The sequence below is a fragment of the Ixodes scapularis genome, unplaced genomic scaffold (genome assembly GCF_016920785.2).
Source record: "Ixodes scapularis isolate PalLabHiFi unplaced genomic scaffold, ASM1692078v2 PGA_scaffold8__174_contigs__length_109621045, whole genome shotgun sequence".
Classification (NCBI taxonomy): Eukaryota; Metazoa; Arthropoda; class Arachnida; order Ixodida; family Ixodidae; genus Ixodes; species Ixodes scapularis.
Window position 1 is genome coordinate 66284622 of NW_024609883.1, and position 16598 is coordinate 66301219.

At 45.1% G+C, this 16598-nt stretch overlaps 1 protein-coding gene across 2 annotated transcripts in view; it reads right to left on the minus strand.

The window, feature by feature from the left end:
- Positions 1 to 5712: 5712 nt before the first annotated feature.
- The window catches only part of LOC120848770, a 38030-nt gene continuing 27144 nt past the window's right edge, over positions 5713 to 16598 (minus strand). For both annotated transcript variants that reach the window (XM_040220790.3, XM_040504703.2), the window contains exons 9-12: positions 15683 to 15901; positions 8275 to 8449; positions 7743 to 7819; positions 5713 to 6098 (exon numbers count right to left, since the gene is read on the minus strand). In XM_040220790.3, coding sequence (XP_040076724.2) covers positions 5829 to 6098; positions 7743 to 7819; positions 8275 to 8449; positions 15683 to 15901 — 741 coding nt within the window. In that variant the 3' untranslated portion in view covers positions 5713 to 5828. The remainder of the gene's footprint in view (positions 6099 to 7742; positions 7820 to 8274; positions 8450 to 15682; positions 15902 to 16598) is intronic.

Sequence of the window (16598 nt, forward strand, 5' to 3'; positions counted from 1 at the left end):
CTAAATGGTATGGGATTTCCTTTTTGACACCTGCGAACTCAATGTAATCACTTTCCACAAAAAGCAAGGAGCATATAAATCAGGTAGCGTCCGCTTTCCGAGGTGCCCGTAAGTGTTCTATAGAAATTGCAGACAGCCATTGGTCCCGATCCCGTTGATCTTTCGGAAACTCTGTCGCACAATGCCACTTTTTTTTTCGGACGCAGGACATGTGAGCCAGCTCTTCACGCAGTATCTTGGGTGTATTCTTTTCGGAGCCAATCAAGGAAATTCACCATGGGCACTCACTACTCATCTCCAACTTTTCAATGTACAAAACAACTCATCTTGGAGTACAGAACAGCGAGCGGAACAAACAAAACTGCAAAAGAATCGCAAGGCAAACAGTTCCCGCTACGCCGCCACTCATGTCGTCCACTACGCAGAGGGGACAAGAGAAAAAAAAAAAAAAAAACAAAAAAAAAAAAAAAACCGCACGGTCAGCCGCGTGTAGTCACGTGACTTCCGCCACTCCCACTCCCTTTCCTCTCCACTTCTCCGAACTCCGTGCGCGGATTTCGGTTTCGAGCAGTTGCGTTTTTTGGCTTTATTAAAAACAAAAATATACGTTACTCTATAGCAAAATATTAATTGGGTAGTCCTCCGACACCATAATAAAACGCCTAACAAAAAAAAAAAAAAAAAATTGGGGTGTGTCAGTGCGATCTGTGCGAGTCGGGGCAAAATTCTGTCCTCGGCGCGACGTCATCCTGATTCGTCGTAAGGGGGCGCCACGCAAACTTCCCGGATAAGGAGTTTTCGGAGATCGTTTTCGCCGTCCCTCAACGCTCTCCGCAACCCGCTACAATACCCGGAACTCTAGTCAAGGCTATCGGCGCGCAGGTCCAGCAGCGGCTTCTTCGTTCCAAATGGCTTAGCGGAGGGGGAAACGCGGTCTACGAAAACTCCCAATTCTCGGGGCTAGATCACAGACAAAAACGCTGGAATCCGCTACAAACTCTCATGTAACGGGAACGAATACCGCAGACCGCGGATGCAGCAGATTCGCATTTCACGATGCAATATACACGCGGGAACAACTCGGGTGTTACGGGAGCCGATATCGCGCACGCAGATCGCGGACAAAACCGTGGGAATCCGCTATGAACTCGCTTGGTACAGCAGATTACGTGGCGGATGAGATTCCCGTCGGGCATCGCGTGACGTCCGACGGGAATCGGGGGGTGGGCGATGTTTCGGAATTATTGTTACAGATATTTAAACAGAAAAACGGGATGGGCGATCTCTCAGGGGTGGGCGTTCTCTCTGAACTTTACGGTATACGTGCTGGGTGTACAAGCCAAGGACCAAAAAAAATTTACAACAGACCGATCTCACCAGCCAGTTTGACTACGCCACCGCTGCCGCAATGCTTCGAGCCCGAATCTCGCTGGAACTCTGCGCCTGAAGAGCGCGAGACGGCACGAGCCGTCTCGGACACTGCCGCATGCTTCTTGTGAACTAAAGTTATGTCAGCTTCGCGGATGGGCTGAGCACTTGGCGAGATCGGTCTATACGACTTGGCTCGTTCCAAGCTGATAAAAAGAGAAATAGTGAAAAGCTGCCTGAGAAAAGCCCTCTTAAAATCCTGTGACTACATAGCAGGAAGAAGCTTTGAAGCACAAGTGGAACAGCTTGGAGTCTGGATACCCAATTTTTATCCTCCACGAAGTAGTAGAAACATTGATGACAACCAACGGAAGATGAGAAAGAAGAGCTTACAAGAATCACCGGCCAGCTATTGTACCATATATACATCCACAAAATATCTCACAACTTGAAAAGGGTAGCAAATAAGTTTGACATCCAAGTAGTACTCTCTGCACCAGACAAGCTTTAAAGGCTTTGCCCAAAAATTAACTCCAAGGAATCACCTGACCAAGGCACGGTACAGAATATGCAAACAAATACAGGGTGTCACAAAAGAAAATTTACACGGTCTTTTTTACCGCAAAAATAAACTAGGCATCGCCGAGCGCTCATTCTCCGCCCAAAGGTAGAGCTAGAGGTCACAACCAGATGCCAAAGTTTCAGCCCGATCCGATAACTTAATCAAAAGTTATAAGTGATTTTCTGAAAAGTTCAATGGGAAAATGGAGCCTATTTTTGCCTGTTTTCGGTTTCTGTTGCCATAGAGCCCCACGTGTTTGAAAACTCCGTCGGCCGCCATTTTCCCATTGAAAGTTTCAGAAAACGACTTATAACTTTTGATTAAGTTATCGGATCGGGCTGAAACTTGGGCATCTGGTTGTGACCTCTAGCTCTACCTTTGGGCGGAGAATGAGCGTTCGGCGATGCCTAGTTTATTTTTGCGGTAAAAAAGACCGTGTAAATTTTCTTTTGTGACACCCTGTATGTCAACTGCAGCGTAGGTGGCCTATAAGAGATACCATTTACCTGTGGGAGAGTCTACGTGATCCAAACTGGCAGGTGTGTTAACACCAAACTGCGCGAGCATGCCCTTTCACTTATGGGGGACACTACCCAAAAAAAGTGAATATTTGAACCACTTGTCTCATTTAAATGACATTTACAAGGCTTGTTTCTGTTGATGTTGAGAACATTTGTGCCAAATATTGTTAACCTGGGTGAAATACAAACAAAATTGCAATTGTGCAAAGATGAAAGTGGGCGTGTCTGCGTGGGAAAACTATCGTTCTGAAATTACTTACACATTTGTCATTTTCATGTTATATTGCTTCAGGCCAGTTCAGAGCAGATAGCTATGGAGCTATATATTCTATATTGTACCATCTTTCATGACAAAAAAGCCACATAAACATACTGTTCTTTAGATTTCCATCCTTTGTCCAAAATTTTAGTTTTTGAGCATGAAAAATAACAAAAATAAAAATGCAGGCTCATAGCTATCTTCCCCTTAAAATATAACCACAGGAAAACTCATAAAAATGAATCCAGGTTACGTAATAACAAAACGATAGTTTTCCTAAAGTAAAATTTATGCCACAAAGTGGAATGGAGAAAAATGACCTTTTCTTTAGCATCGGTGGACCGAAAATAATTTATAAAAAATTAACTATGCATTGTAAACTAATGAAACTTCCTGGGAATAGTCTCTAGATGTTGGTGGATATAAATATGAAATTTTTCAAAATCGACTTTTTTGCAGAGATTGTTTTTTTCTGGATAGTGTCCCGCTTAACACCAGCTATGCTTGCCACGTGTTTAGCCAAACTAAAGTCCACAAGCAGTATCATAACCGGAGCAGGCCCACACTACAGTGTTCCCACACCATCAAAGCTAAAAAGGATATGTGCATTAGTGACAAAGAAATGAACTACCTCAACTTCTTTTCATAAAGAATTTTTCATTAAGATGTTTTCAAAGTTTCATGAAACATTCATATTCTATTTAATTTGTGATTTCCAAAAGGCTTCCTTTTTCACCCTGTCATTTAAATTATTATCACCTCTTCCTGCCTTTGTAATTAACACATCCCTCACTTCCTCCTTGTCTTTCACTACCAATGCATTAAATCGTTAGTTGATAGTAAGCACTTGTCCCATCTTGTTGTGTCCAGTGATGTGATTGGCCTAAGCCATTTTGGAGCACCTCTCGGAGCAACCAAAACAGTGTTTTGGAGCAGTAAAAGAGTATTTTGGAGCAGCCAAGACAGTGTTTTGGAGCAGCAAAAGTGGCTTTTGGAGCAGTTATTCTTAGAAAAATGAAAATATTCGTTTTAAGTGCTGTACAAATGAAGGGCACTTTGTGTTGTGACTAGTGTGCTGTTCAAATGTGACGTGTTGTGACGTAACTCGCTGCTTGTGTTTTTACTGCAGAGACATTCCACAAGTGAACAGTGCTGTAGGCGTTGCCGAGCGATTCCGAAAAACCGCTTGCCACCGTTTTACTGGTTCCCGACGAATCAGATTTTCGTAAAAAGTAAGAAAACGTGAAACAATGGATTGCAAGCGTTCCGGTTGGTGCCTCTGTCGTGCAATCAAGTTCGCAAACACGTGAGGGAAACTTCAGCAGCAGGCTTGCAGTTGCGCGTGCTTCGTCGCGTGAACGGAGAAAACGGCCGTTCAATCGAAACCGAAACCATGTCACTCCTCTCCGTCCCCAAAATCGAATGCAAAATGTAACTGTCGAATATACGATGAAAAACAGTCCAGCGGCGCGTTCTTGTCAGGCAGGCAAACGAGGTACAAGCTAAACACATAAAAAAAGCAAAAAAGAACCTGAGTGCATCGAAGCAAGACATCACAAGCCAGGGTCAAAAAGTTCTTGGAGCGCTTTGTGCAACGACTGAACTCGAGACAAACAAGCGTGCTGTGCGAATTCAACGCAGAAAATGCTTTCTTTGCTTTAGCTCAGTTTTCTTCACCAGCTTTCTTATCGCGGCAGATTTTTCACGTACCGGGGTCCCTCTCGAAAGTAAGCCCAACGAGAGAAACCTAGGTAATTAATACTTTGACACAGCAGCCTTTCAGTTGAAGAGCAGGAATGTTGATGAGCACGCGGTGGTGCTTCATTTTATTTTAGAAAGCGCCATATCTGCAGCGACGTGGGGACGGCAACACCCGACGTCGCGCGACCACGGTAACTGGAAGGCAGGGACCAAATATAGTTTTCCCACGGCTGTAGCTATTAGGAACGAGTGCCTCCCTCCGCGCAAAAACGCGGTTTCATTTCACAGCACGACGGCATGGCTGGCTCCGCACACATATTAAAAAAAAAAAAAAAAAAAAAGCGAGACGAGATTTAAGATACGACGAGAACGCGAGATGGCAGGAAAACATGCAGGAGCAGATGGTCGGCCGCTTGCGCCACATCGGTGCTCAGTTTAGTTTCGGTTTTGAGAGGCGATCGAAATTGTTTTTTTGGCGCAGGCTTGGCGCAGATTACCCATATTTTGGAAAAATGTAGCAGGATGTAGCAGGGTTAGCTCCTTAACACAGTTTGTCGCAGTTGGCGCAGCAATCACATCACTGATGTCTTGTTCTTGACTTTTCAACTTTTGATATTTACTTTTGTGAACGATCAGACTTTTTTTCTGGAAAAGGGGGCGACCTTGAAGGTAGGATCTATACAAGAGAGGTTTACTGGATAAACTTTTAGCCGAGTTTGAGACCTTGTCTTGCCTCTGTCACATTTTTTTCTTTCTCTTCAATGTTTGGTGTTTCAAAGTTTTCACCCCAGTTCGGGTAATTCATCAAGATGTTTGCTTTACGCATTTGTGTGCTTCGAACATGTCTACGGCCAGTCTTCGTACAACCAATGTGCCAGGACCGTCAAATACAAGAAAAAAACATGTCTGCATATTATCTTTCGTACAATGTTTTAGCAGTGTGATGGCAGCTTTAAACTCTCGGAAAGGCAGAACGCATGGACTTTTCTCTGAGTTTGTGCAACATGCTTCACAGGGAGCTCGAAGCAGCAGCTGTCCCTCAGGTGAACAGATTCTATCGTCAGTAGACATGGCCGTGGGAAAAGATGTAGCCCTTCCAGACGCCCATATCAGGAGCGAGACTCAACCCCCCAACAATAAGTTTCAAACTTGAAGTACCAAAAAAGGTAGGGGACAAATTCGGGAGACCAAAACAAGACAAAGCCTCATTCGCCCGAGCCTCTCTTTGTCCCCAGATTTCATTTGGTGCTTCTCCTCATCCCTCCCATTCCACTACCGATCAAAACGGGGCATTTGACTCCTTGGAAAGACGATAACCGTTTATTTACAGACGCCCGAGGTGAACACAATAAGAGGGTGGAATGCACCAACAAATGGACCCGTCCATGGAGGTGACGGACGAAAGCTGCTCGTATATTTACAACGAACTGACGAATTTCAGCGCACTCGTGCCGAGCTGCGTGTGCCTCACGCCGATGACGTACTCCAGGATGGACAAGGTGTTTCTGGCTTCCGTGACATACTCCACGTTGAACGCCCAGTACATGCAGATCATCAGGGAGATGGCGTGCTTGATGTCTACCACAGTGATGACGATGTCCTCGAAGGCAACTTGAACTATGGATGAGTTGAAGGCGTCCTTTCCAGCGAAGATGATGGTAGGGTGGTGGTGCTCTGTGCCTGGCTCCTGAGAGAATGAAAGACCACCTATAGGCCCCATTCACACAAGCGAGTTTCCTAGCATTTTCTTACATTATGTTTAAGTCACCGGAACATTAGTGTCTCAAATGTCGCGTGCTAGTCTGCTCCTTGAACTGGTTGCTACACTTCATTTGAAGCACAGATGTCTCTGTGACTCGCGAAGAAGGCCGACGTAACCTTTTGTAACATAAAGCAACGTAAGGAAACATCATAGTATACATAGTTGTAATGATCTGCATACAGTAATGGGTTAGAAAAAATAAAAAAAAATAATAGGGAGTATTTAATGTTATCAAATATAGTAATCAGTCAATTCTGTTGTGCTACCATTAAAGCAATTACACACTGTAAATGATCAAATTAAGTGCGACACCCCTATGAATCGGAACCTACTTGTGCGACTCCAGGAAACTGCGGACAATTTAATGCTCCACCAGAGTTGAAAAGAAAGTAACTTCTGCTATACATTCCCAACACGAAACATACCCCGAAATGATGGCAATCACTGCAATAACAAATATGCTCCTGGAATGTGGATATATTGCCAATTGTGCAAATACGTTAGAACCACTTTGAAGCTAGCACACTCAATTTATATTGGCTATCACGTGGAGCGAGATGTCACACGATCCTCTACGCAGCGAAGGGCGAGATTGGGGCTGGTGTGGCGCCACTCTTTGCCACGTTTTAGTGTCTACGACATTCAACGTCGCCTGCAAAACTGCAGCATAAGTCTGCACACGTAGTCTTCGTTGTGTGGACAAAACTCCGAGACAATAATCACAAATGGTGAGACGACGACAGCGGTTGTGACGCGGGGAAACGGTAGGTGACGGCGGGGCGGCCGAACGGCTCCCAAGTGTGCAGCACAGGGCGCATTACGCCAATCACGTGGTCACCGCTGAGAGGAAACGTTGCCCACCATCACTTGTTACGCTTGCGTAACAAATGATGCCACTGTTGGTTGTGCCTCAATTTGCTTGCTCGAGTTAGCCCATTTTGGCCACTTGGCGAGTTGCAAAGTTTGCTGGACCGTTTACGAAACATTTAGACAACTAGGTAGTAGTATTTGGCGTGTGGTCTTCCTAGGCAATACTGAAGAAGACTGCATTGGTTTTTCAAAAACAAAAATGAAGCGGAGTTGTCCTTTAATCTCTGCTAGACATTCTTTTTGCTATACAAGTGCTTCAGGTAACCTCTGCCAGCATTTCAAACTTACCACAACTTTACTCTGCGAAAAAACCAAAGTTGTGCAAAATTGGTAAAAGACTTTTTGCCCATTAACTGAATGGGAAATATCGGAATATGAGCTAACGTAAAGGACTTACATTTTGCAGTGGCATCTTCATTTCCACACATTACAAAACATAATGAAAAGTTTAACAGCCAGTCGACCCAGTCACAAAGCTTTCTGCCAGCAAAATATTTAAAAGATTGCAGAAAAATTTCCAACTCGAGGAACCCAATTTTGAGATCAACGCAAGAAGTGAGGGGTCGTCTCTGTGTGGATTGTTTCTACATCGAATTCCATTATATCCAAGTTCTGAGACAATTCTAGCTTGATGCCATTATATACTATATGTCCTCCACAGAAATCTACCTAAATGTAGGACTATAATAAATACTGTACCAATTTTTTCAGGAACCGATCAGACTTCTCCCGCACCAAGCCTGGTAAAAGGCAAAGGCATGCCGTTGCCAGGAAGCCTAGAAAAAAAACCAAATGTGTAAGTATAGACCTTATTTTCATGTTTCAACGCTTTTTGTGGGGTTGGGGCACGAAATAATAACCCATGGAGCATAACTCGGTAAAAAAATATCACAAAGATATCACAGGAGCCTCTGGAGAATGCTTACGGGCTGCCATGTTCCTAGCGGTCTGTCGTAACAGACACGGGGACACAGACGTCGACTTCCGGCCGTGAGCTTCCGTGCTCGTGTTTCGGTATGAAACAGTCGTTTTTTTGGCTTTATTAAAAGTATGCGTGACTCTGCAGAAACATTGATTGGGTAGTTCCCTGACACCATAACAAATTGCCTAACCCAAAATAAAAAAAACTTCCTTGCGGAAGTGTCACTGTCCCTCTAAGCTTCAGGCCGTCAGCGTGGTATGTAGCGTCGCGTCCGTAAAAATGAGAGTGAGACGAAGTAGGTCGACTCACTCTTGGTCTGCGCCGGGAGGCAGGAGCCCGCGTCCTTCATCACTTCGTTGGCCTTCTCCCTCGTGCTCGGCTTCTCCATGAGCAGGGCGAAGACCCGGTCGATCTTGTGCTCCAGGAACGTCTGCAGGCCGGCCGCAGCGTCCCTCTGTGTCAGCCGCTGGAACTCGTACCGGATCTGCTCCAGGGCGGGGGAGACACGGCGACGAGAGCAACCATCATGCACAGTTATTTAAACAATGGAGCAGTAGAGCTTGTGCAGATGCAAATGGACGTCAAAATTTACTGGCACACTAGAAGCTTTGGTGCCAGCCCCTCAGTTGAGAGTAAGAAACGAGATAAACTGGCGATCGACTGCTCGTGGTAGCTATAAGTTACAGACAGGCATGACCTCGAACTAAGCTTGGAAAGGACAGGCTTCCACAACAGCCTGCTCATTTTCTATCTCTTTTTCTGAAGAAAGCCATTCACAGCAGAGTTGTGGAGTTCAAAGTTCATAATCGTGCTTCATTACTTTGAAATCGCGTGCACGTCAAGCTTCACCACCATCAGTGATGGAAGCAGTGTTTGACCCTTTTGTAGCAAGTTCTGTAGCAGGCAAAATATTGGTCTAGAGCAGCTATTTATGCTTCTGGAGCAGATGCCAACATCTTTTCCCCCAGCTCAGCCGCTGCTCCTAGCACTCCGCTGCTCCCAACACCCTCCAATAGCCTCACATCTCGCAAGTGAGCATTTACAAATAAGATTCCACTACATAATGTGGCAATTATAGACCCTCATCGACCCTCATTATCTATGGTTATGGTACAGTAAAACCTCGTTATAACAAAATGGGATATAACAAACTAATGGATATAACAAAGCAATCATAATTCCCCTTGCTTGCTAATAGTGGGAAGAAATGGACATTGGCTATAACAAACTAATGGTTATAACGAAATAATTACGACCGCTCCTTCAACTTTGTTATAACGAGGTTTTACTGTAGCAGCACCTAGCACTGCAGGAGAGTGTACAATCGGGAAAGCAACCACTGGCACTTACGGTAGCCATAATGCTGTCTCTCAACTTTAAGAACGTCGAAAGTGAACTTTGCCCAATTTCATATTGCATTTACACGAATCTAGGTCCACCCATTTTTCAATCTTTGAAAGATTAAAGTCTGAGGTCGACTTACAATCAAACCAAAGCATTCCTTCCACCGCCGAAAAAACGAAACAATCGTGGCATCACGAACACCCTGGCTTGTTACAAGTTCAGCCGCTCTACCTGTAGGATTGCGCCATTCTGTGCGCTCATTTTACAAGATCTTTTTTTTTTTTTTTATTTGCACGAACGAGTATTATTGATAGTGTTTTGCAAATTATCCCGAATGCACAGCGGTGAACAGCAGATGGCGCACTTGGTTCCTGGGGGTGGCGGCACTTCTTGTAAGAGCCACTCCGGAGGTCACTGGAACAGCCTCATGCCTCACTCCCTGCGGCTTCTTTTCACAGTCGCAAGTCATTTGATTGAGTGTCAAAATCATGCTGGGGCGCCAACTATGGTTTTTTTGCATTTGCATGATCTGGGCAGTTTAGGTTTTTGGTGTTCGTTTATAGACATTCTTCATCCAGAAGCAACCAACTACACAGCTGGGTGCCAGTTCGACCCGTCGGAGTGGGTTGTTCTCCACTGGAGTCCGCAATGACGTGGGATCTTAACTGTGACGGCAAACGAGGCTTCCGCGGGCCAAAGTCTGGATAGGTGGGGATGCCTTGCAGAGCTGGAGGTCAAGCTTGCAATGTATACCGCAAAAGTGTGTTATCTGTCCCTACCCGTGACGTGCAATGCGATCACTAAGGAATCGCGGAAGATGAGGTTGATGCTGTCATTTGCGAAGTGCGAGATTTATTTTTATGACGCCGACGACGTGCTTTGTGAAGAGATCATGACCGCACATTTCTGTGTGTAGTTTTCGACAATAAAGTTTGTTTCTGTTATTTATTTTTTTTTTCTTGTGGAGGCTGCCGATAGGTGTATGTGGGATTTCCAAAGACTTCGTTAAATCAAAAGTGTGGCGCAAAATTACTTCACTAAATCAAGAGTAAAATACATTGTCTTCAATGGAAAGCAAGATAGGGAGACGATACAAATGTTGTTAGTTCGCGAGTTTCGTTAGATCGGGGTTCGTTAAATGGAGGTGAAATGCTGTGAAATTCTTATTTGTACTATTTTCCTTCCCTTCTACTTCCTGAATATTAGGGTCAACCAGTAATAAAAATGTTCTTTTTTTGCTTGATGTTTATTTTGACGCAGGTGTGGCACAATTCTTAGCAAAAATGGCATTTTGGAGCAAGATGTAACAGACTTTCACTCATAGCGCAATCTGGCACAAAACTTCCATCATTGCACCATGCATCGGACTGCTATGCTCTGTTTCACGATAACTTGGCAAACTGTGGAGTCTAGGGTCCCATGACCCAATAAGAGCGTCGCAGCGAGGCACGTGACCCAACGTCACGGTAGCACTTGTGTCGCTACGCCAAATGTGAGGCACGAGATCCGGAGGATCTGGCTGGCTGCCGTCTGCTTGCCAAGAGTCGTCTGCTCCGATACCAACCAACTTTGGATGAACGTCCACTGCGGCAGCATTTCCGTCCACTAGAATAGCGAGCACTTTGGGAACAGTTCATGAGACAACCATACGCTCAATTAAGCTGCGAATTGGTGACGGGTGCTAATGCCAGGGCACAGTGCGGTGTTTTGAGCGGTAATGGCAGATCACACGGCTGCAACCGGCGGCGATCGCCAACTGCCATGGCGCTACAAGGAGAACAATCGGGAGCGGATACAGATGTGGCGTCACTTTTTTGGTTTAATTTTTGAAATCCATAAATTTGGGATTAGGTATTTATTCTTTACTCTTCATATATCCTCGTCAGAGAAGGAATCGTACAAGTTCATTTGCCATTAACCCTTTAAGTGCCTTTAATAAAAATATATGGCATTTTTTGTTGCTTTTCTTTTTAAAAAGTGACACTTACGGGGTTAAATGAAAAGCAGCGTAGAACTACTTTTTGTCGAGGACGGCGCAGTTGCTTTGGCGCTAACGAGGCCCCCATGGCTTTGACCATGGAGTGTTATTACATACCTTGCTCTGGCGTTCTTATTGGGTCGCGGGGTCCGCAACCTCCACAATTTGCCAAGTTAGCGTGAAACGGAGTATAGACACGGGAGCATCGGGTTAGCTTGACGGGCTCTGAAATTTTGCTTGCTCTTAGAGATCAACATTCTTCGGTAACGATTACCGATATAACTGCCTTTGTATTTCAAAGGGTGGGCAAGTCCTTCCCAACCTTGAAAGTTCTCTTGAAATAAATTGCTCTCCGACAGCTGCTTCCCATTTCACCTAATGGCCCCCCAATGTGACGTCCGTTGCCACGTTACCCCAGGTCAGACAATTTTTATTTGTGTTTAACAAAAAAAAAAAAAAAAAAAATACAGGAGGACATTTAAAAACCCCATGCGCAGAGAGAAAAAAAAAATACTTTTAAACATTTAAACAGCCTAGATGAAAAAAAATGCCATAAAATAAACTTACAAAAAAAAAAAAAAAAAAAATAAAGCTTGTAGTGCTATTTTTATGGCGTGAAACAAATTTGTAGTTGGCGCCCTGGCCGCTATGGTCATGTGGTCCTTGTGCTCTTTCGGGAGGTTCATATGGGCTCCAAAAGTCACTTATTAATAGTGATGATAGTGATTAATAGACTTTTTCCGAATCGAAAGTTCAACGCCGAATCCTGGGATTCGGCGAAGCCGAACTTTTCTAAACATTCGGCAAAGCCAAACTTTTCTAAAGATTCGGCAAAAATAGACTTACGTTGATATATTTTTTTTTTTTTTCTGGCAAAAAAAAGGTTTTAGCTTGTATTTTTCTTAACTTAAATGCAACATGTAATGCATATTGGCACAGTTATTACTAAATAAGGTGATCTTTTACAAGATACCGTTTTTTCCGGACTATCCGCACCCGGTGTATAGTCGCAGGGGGAAATTTCGGGTCAAAAATAAAAGAATTTGCTTAGATAGCCCGCACCCAGTGCATAGCCCGCACTCGGTGCATGGTCCACACCTGGTGCTTAGTCGACACGAAAATCTTCTCATAGACGGCACATGTTTACAAATGTCTGCTTTTTAGCTCACAATAAAGCCTATAGTGTGCATAATCATCATTAACATACACTTTCGTGCACAAAATTCGTCACGTCTCGTCATAATCAACGATCTTGAAAAACGTAATTCCTGTATAGTCCGCATGCGTAGATAGTCCGCACAGCCAGAAATTTCAACTTTTAAAGATGTATAGTCCGCGGACTATAGCCGGGAAAATATGGTAATTGTAACGGGGTTGTTTTTGTGTGTTTACTGACAATTTTAGTGACTTCTTGTAGAAGTGCCGTGACAACGAGGGTGGATAGTAGCAACATTGGGTAGCAGCGAGCGCAGTGCGCAGTCACGAATCACGCTACAAGTGTTTCGGTTTGGAGGTCTCATCAGCACAAGCCTGCAAGTGCGTGTGGTGTAAATACAAAGGCAATAACACTGTGTTTTTACTTTCTGTGGGAGTCACCTTTTCCTGCGGAAAAATAAATGCAACGGTTCCTGAGCCTTCACCAGAAAAGATAACCATATTATTGTCAATATGCATCTTTCTCGATTTTAGTTACTGGACGTCACCATTGCATGAAAGTGTGCGCCCCGCCCCATATTCGCAACGTCTTGTTTTTGACCTTTAAAATGCCGTTTTCTGGTGTTAGGACACACACGGACGTTTAGGAAGGTTGGAAGAGTTAGGAATGTCGGATATGCAACGTCGAGCACAATAGTTCTGTGTTTACTGTTATGTACATACACGATAACCGCGAAATAACGCTAATTAAAAAGCAGTATTATTCTGTTCTGGCACAAACTTCTTCTGACCCAAAAACAGGATTGTTATAGTTGCAAGGAGTGCTTTAAAGTAATTGCTAGTCAACGCTTCAACTACCTTGTTGCATCACTAAAAAGGCAAAATGAAAGTTGCATCATCCAGAATGTACCGCATCATCTGTCACTTGCGCAGTGGACTGCATAAATTATTGGTCAATCTTCTGTTCTTGAGGCAGAAAATATTGAAGAGAACCACACTTGCAAAGGCTCACAAACGCAGTTAACGTGTTGCCTACTCCCACACCTCGCTGTAGCCGCTGGTTGTTCTACACTGTACATTGCGGCGTCCATTTGCAGTTCATGGCCCCGTCCCCGTGTCCCTGTCACCTTCTCGCGCGTGCACAAACATTTGCCGAATTTTCACCGAACTTTCCTTCAAAAGTTCGGCATTTGCCGAACTTTTGCTGAATCTGAAGTTCGGCAGATTCGGTTCATCACTACTTATTAATCTTCGCTTGAAGTGCAGCAAAAAATGAAGATTAATAAGTAACTTTTAGAGCCCAAAGGAAGCTTCTGAAAGAGCGCAAGCACCACGCGATAAACCTCTGCGCCTGTCAAAAACTGACGGCGGCGGAGCGACGGAGTGTTCCCTTCCAACGGCAAGGGCGTGGAGAAATGCGTTCAACCTGCGACGCACCACGCTCAGCATGCGGCGGCGGCAGAATACAAGTCTACTACGTAACCAGTGCCGGCTCTCGCGAGCGCCGACTACAAATTCGTTTCGTGCCGTATATAGAGCTCTAAAATATTTTTTTCTTCGTTGTAAATTTGTTTTATGACATTATTTTTCCATCTAGGCTCATTAAAAAAACTGTTTTTTCCTTTGCATGTGTCGTTTAAAGGGGCCCTGCAATCATATTTAAGCGTCTACCTTTTTTGCGGTTTCCACGCTTCTTGGGGTTCGGGCAAGCCAGCGGGCACGGAGAGAGTAACTAAATATTAGTGCGTCATATTTTAACAGGACGAGGCGGAAACCTCCTTCACCGACGGGGGCGACCCGCGGTACCGAAAGCGCGCAAAATGTGACGTCTTAGGTCCTGGGCTTACTACTGGTCAGAGCCGCTAAAAGCTTCTTTTTAGTCGAAATACGAAATATAAGCGGCGCGAACTGTTTCAGTTATTTATAAAAGTAGTTTTTGTTTAGTATTCTAGATCCGAAAAGAAACGAATGCAGTTTATAAAGTATGGAAACAAGAAATGACCCGTCGACATACCCGCCACCAAGCGGTGGAAAAGGCGACGCATACTAGAAAAGAGTAGTTGGATCAGCCGCCGACACGGAAAGGTCCCGGATGTATGCGGCGGCGCTGCGGTCATTGACGGACTGGAGGATCCTACCGGCTCCGAGCGTTCCGAAAGCCTTCGGTGAGAAGTTTTGCCTTGCGGTTGGGCCGTTTCGCGGTATGGCAGTGCGAAGTGGCTCCCATTCTGAACTGATCTTTACCCCGTGTTTGCTGTCGTTTGTGGCCAATGAAGTGTCATGCCGAATTAGTCTTTAATCGCGCAGCAAATGCAATCAGAGCCACTCTGGCTGCCCGCCGCATACAGCCTATCCAGAACATGAGTTAGTGGCACCCTCTCGCGCCGTCGACACGGAGTGCGGCAGCTGTGAGCGCCCGCGATGAGCCCACTACCCCTCCTCAAATTCATGGCCGCTCAAGCAACCAAGGACGTCATGGGGGAGGTTATTTTTTGCTTGTTTTTGTAATTCTAATTTGCCTATAACTTTTAAAATAAAGCGAATTTCGAGAAAATAAAAATTTAACTAAGTTACTACGTCCAGTGCGCTCAGGTTCAGCGCAAATTAAAAACCAGTAAAAAGTCCTTGCAGGGCCCCTTTAAGCTTCGCCTTTAAGAGTGGAGTGCGATAGCGAAACGTATAGACCCCAGCTTGTTCCCAAGCCGTGAAAGCGTGTCTGTGTTACATCATCGGTGGTGCATCTGGCTCATAATCGGAGGGTCATGGGCTTAAATCCCAGCTCCACCTTAAATTCTTCTATTTTTGTTTCGAGGCAAATGAATAACTTTATAAAGTGAAATCATGTGAGACATGTGTCGGCCTTTAATTTGTATTACATGTCGTGTTTCTATCACTTTCAATCCACGCGTGATGTCACGTTTCACGGGGGTGCTGCGAGTCGTTTTAAATTCCCACACGAGGCCATGTGGCCACGACGTCACGACCCTATAGACCAATCAGGATTTTCCCGCCCCATGCCACTGATGCGGACGTCACTTTTCCACGACACGCGCTCCTTAAAGCTATCGCTTTAGGAGGTAGCATTCATTTTCTACAGCAAATGGTAAAAGTTACGATATTGCAAGACATTCCTTTTCTGTTAACTGACTTCTGCTCAGGGAGTTCCGATGGTAACCTCCAACGATACCACCTGAGCATCGAAAGAAAGTGTGAACATTGGGATCAATCCGCAAGACTTGCCTCCTCTTCCAGCCTGAGCGCGGGGTAGCGTTGGGTGACGCGTTCCACGGTGAGGCTGAGGTCAGTCATCCAGTACCTCCTGGCAAAGAAGGTCCGGTTCATGGCCACCTTGATCTTGACCATGTCCCTTCTGGGCTTCTCAACCTCCGCCTTCAGGAAGCCCACCAGCGCCCCGACGGTGTCTTCGTCCTCCTCTTTGCCAAGCTCTATCTGAGGCAACTGCAATTCCAACAATGCGAGGGACCCTTTTGAAATTACTCGGGTGGTTCTGGGGGTGACCGGTGGCCAAACGTGGTAGCGCACCGCAAGTTGGAGCACATGGAGCAAAAACTCGCGCTGCAGAACTCGGGGATTCTGGGTTTAATACCCGCCCCTGCCCCTTCCAATCTGGATGAGCATCGTACAGGGGTGTCGCAGTGCATCACTACTGCGCGATGCACGTTAAGAACTCCAGGTTGGTAATGGCACTGCATGGGCAAAATTCATCAACTACAGTGTAGACCAGCAACACTATACCTCAAAGGCAGACAGACCTTTGTTGTCTACGCACGAATTTGAAAATTTTCTCTTTTTATTTGGGGTGGTGCTCTTTAAACCTCAGAAAATGCTGCGATATAGGAGAACAAAAAGCAATAGGAAATGAGAACCGATATAACCAAATAGAGCTGCTTGCAACAGTGAACATTATGCAAGTTATGGAAGTGTCAGCTTGACGAGTTCACCTGCGTGCATCACTCTTTCGAGACGTCACCACCGTGTGACGTGCGAATTGGATACAAGCACTGGTGTCCGCATCCGTTTCAAACTTGAATCTATCTGTTGGTGCACAACTGACTCTAAAGCCCCTTGATATAACTAACTTCGTTGAAGACTTTAAGGCCTGTTCACACTCTTGCGACCGTGTACGACCTAGAGA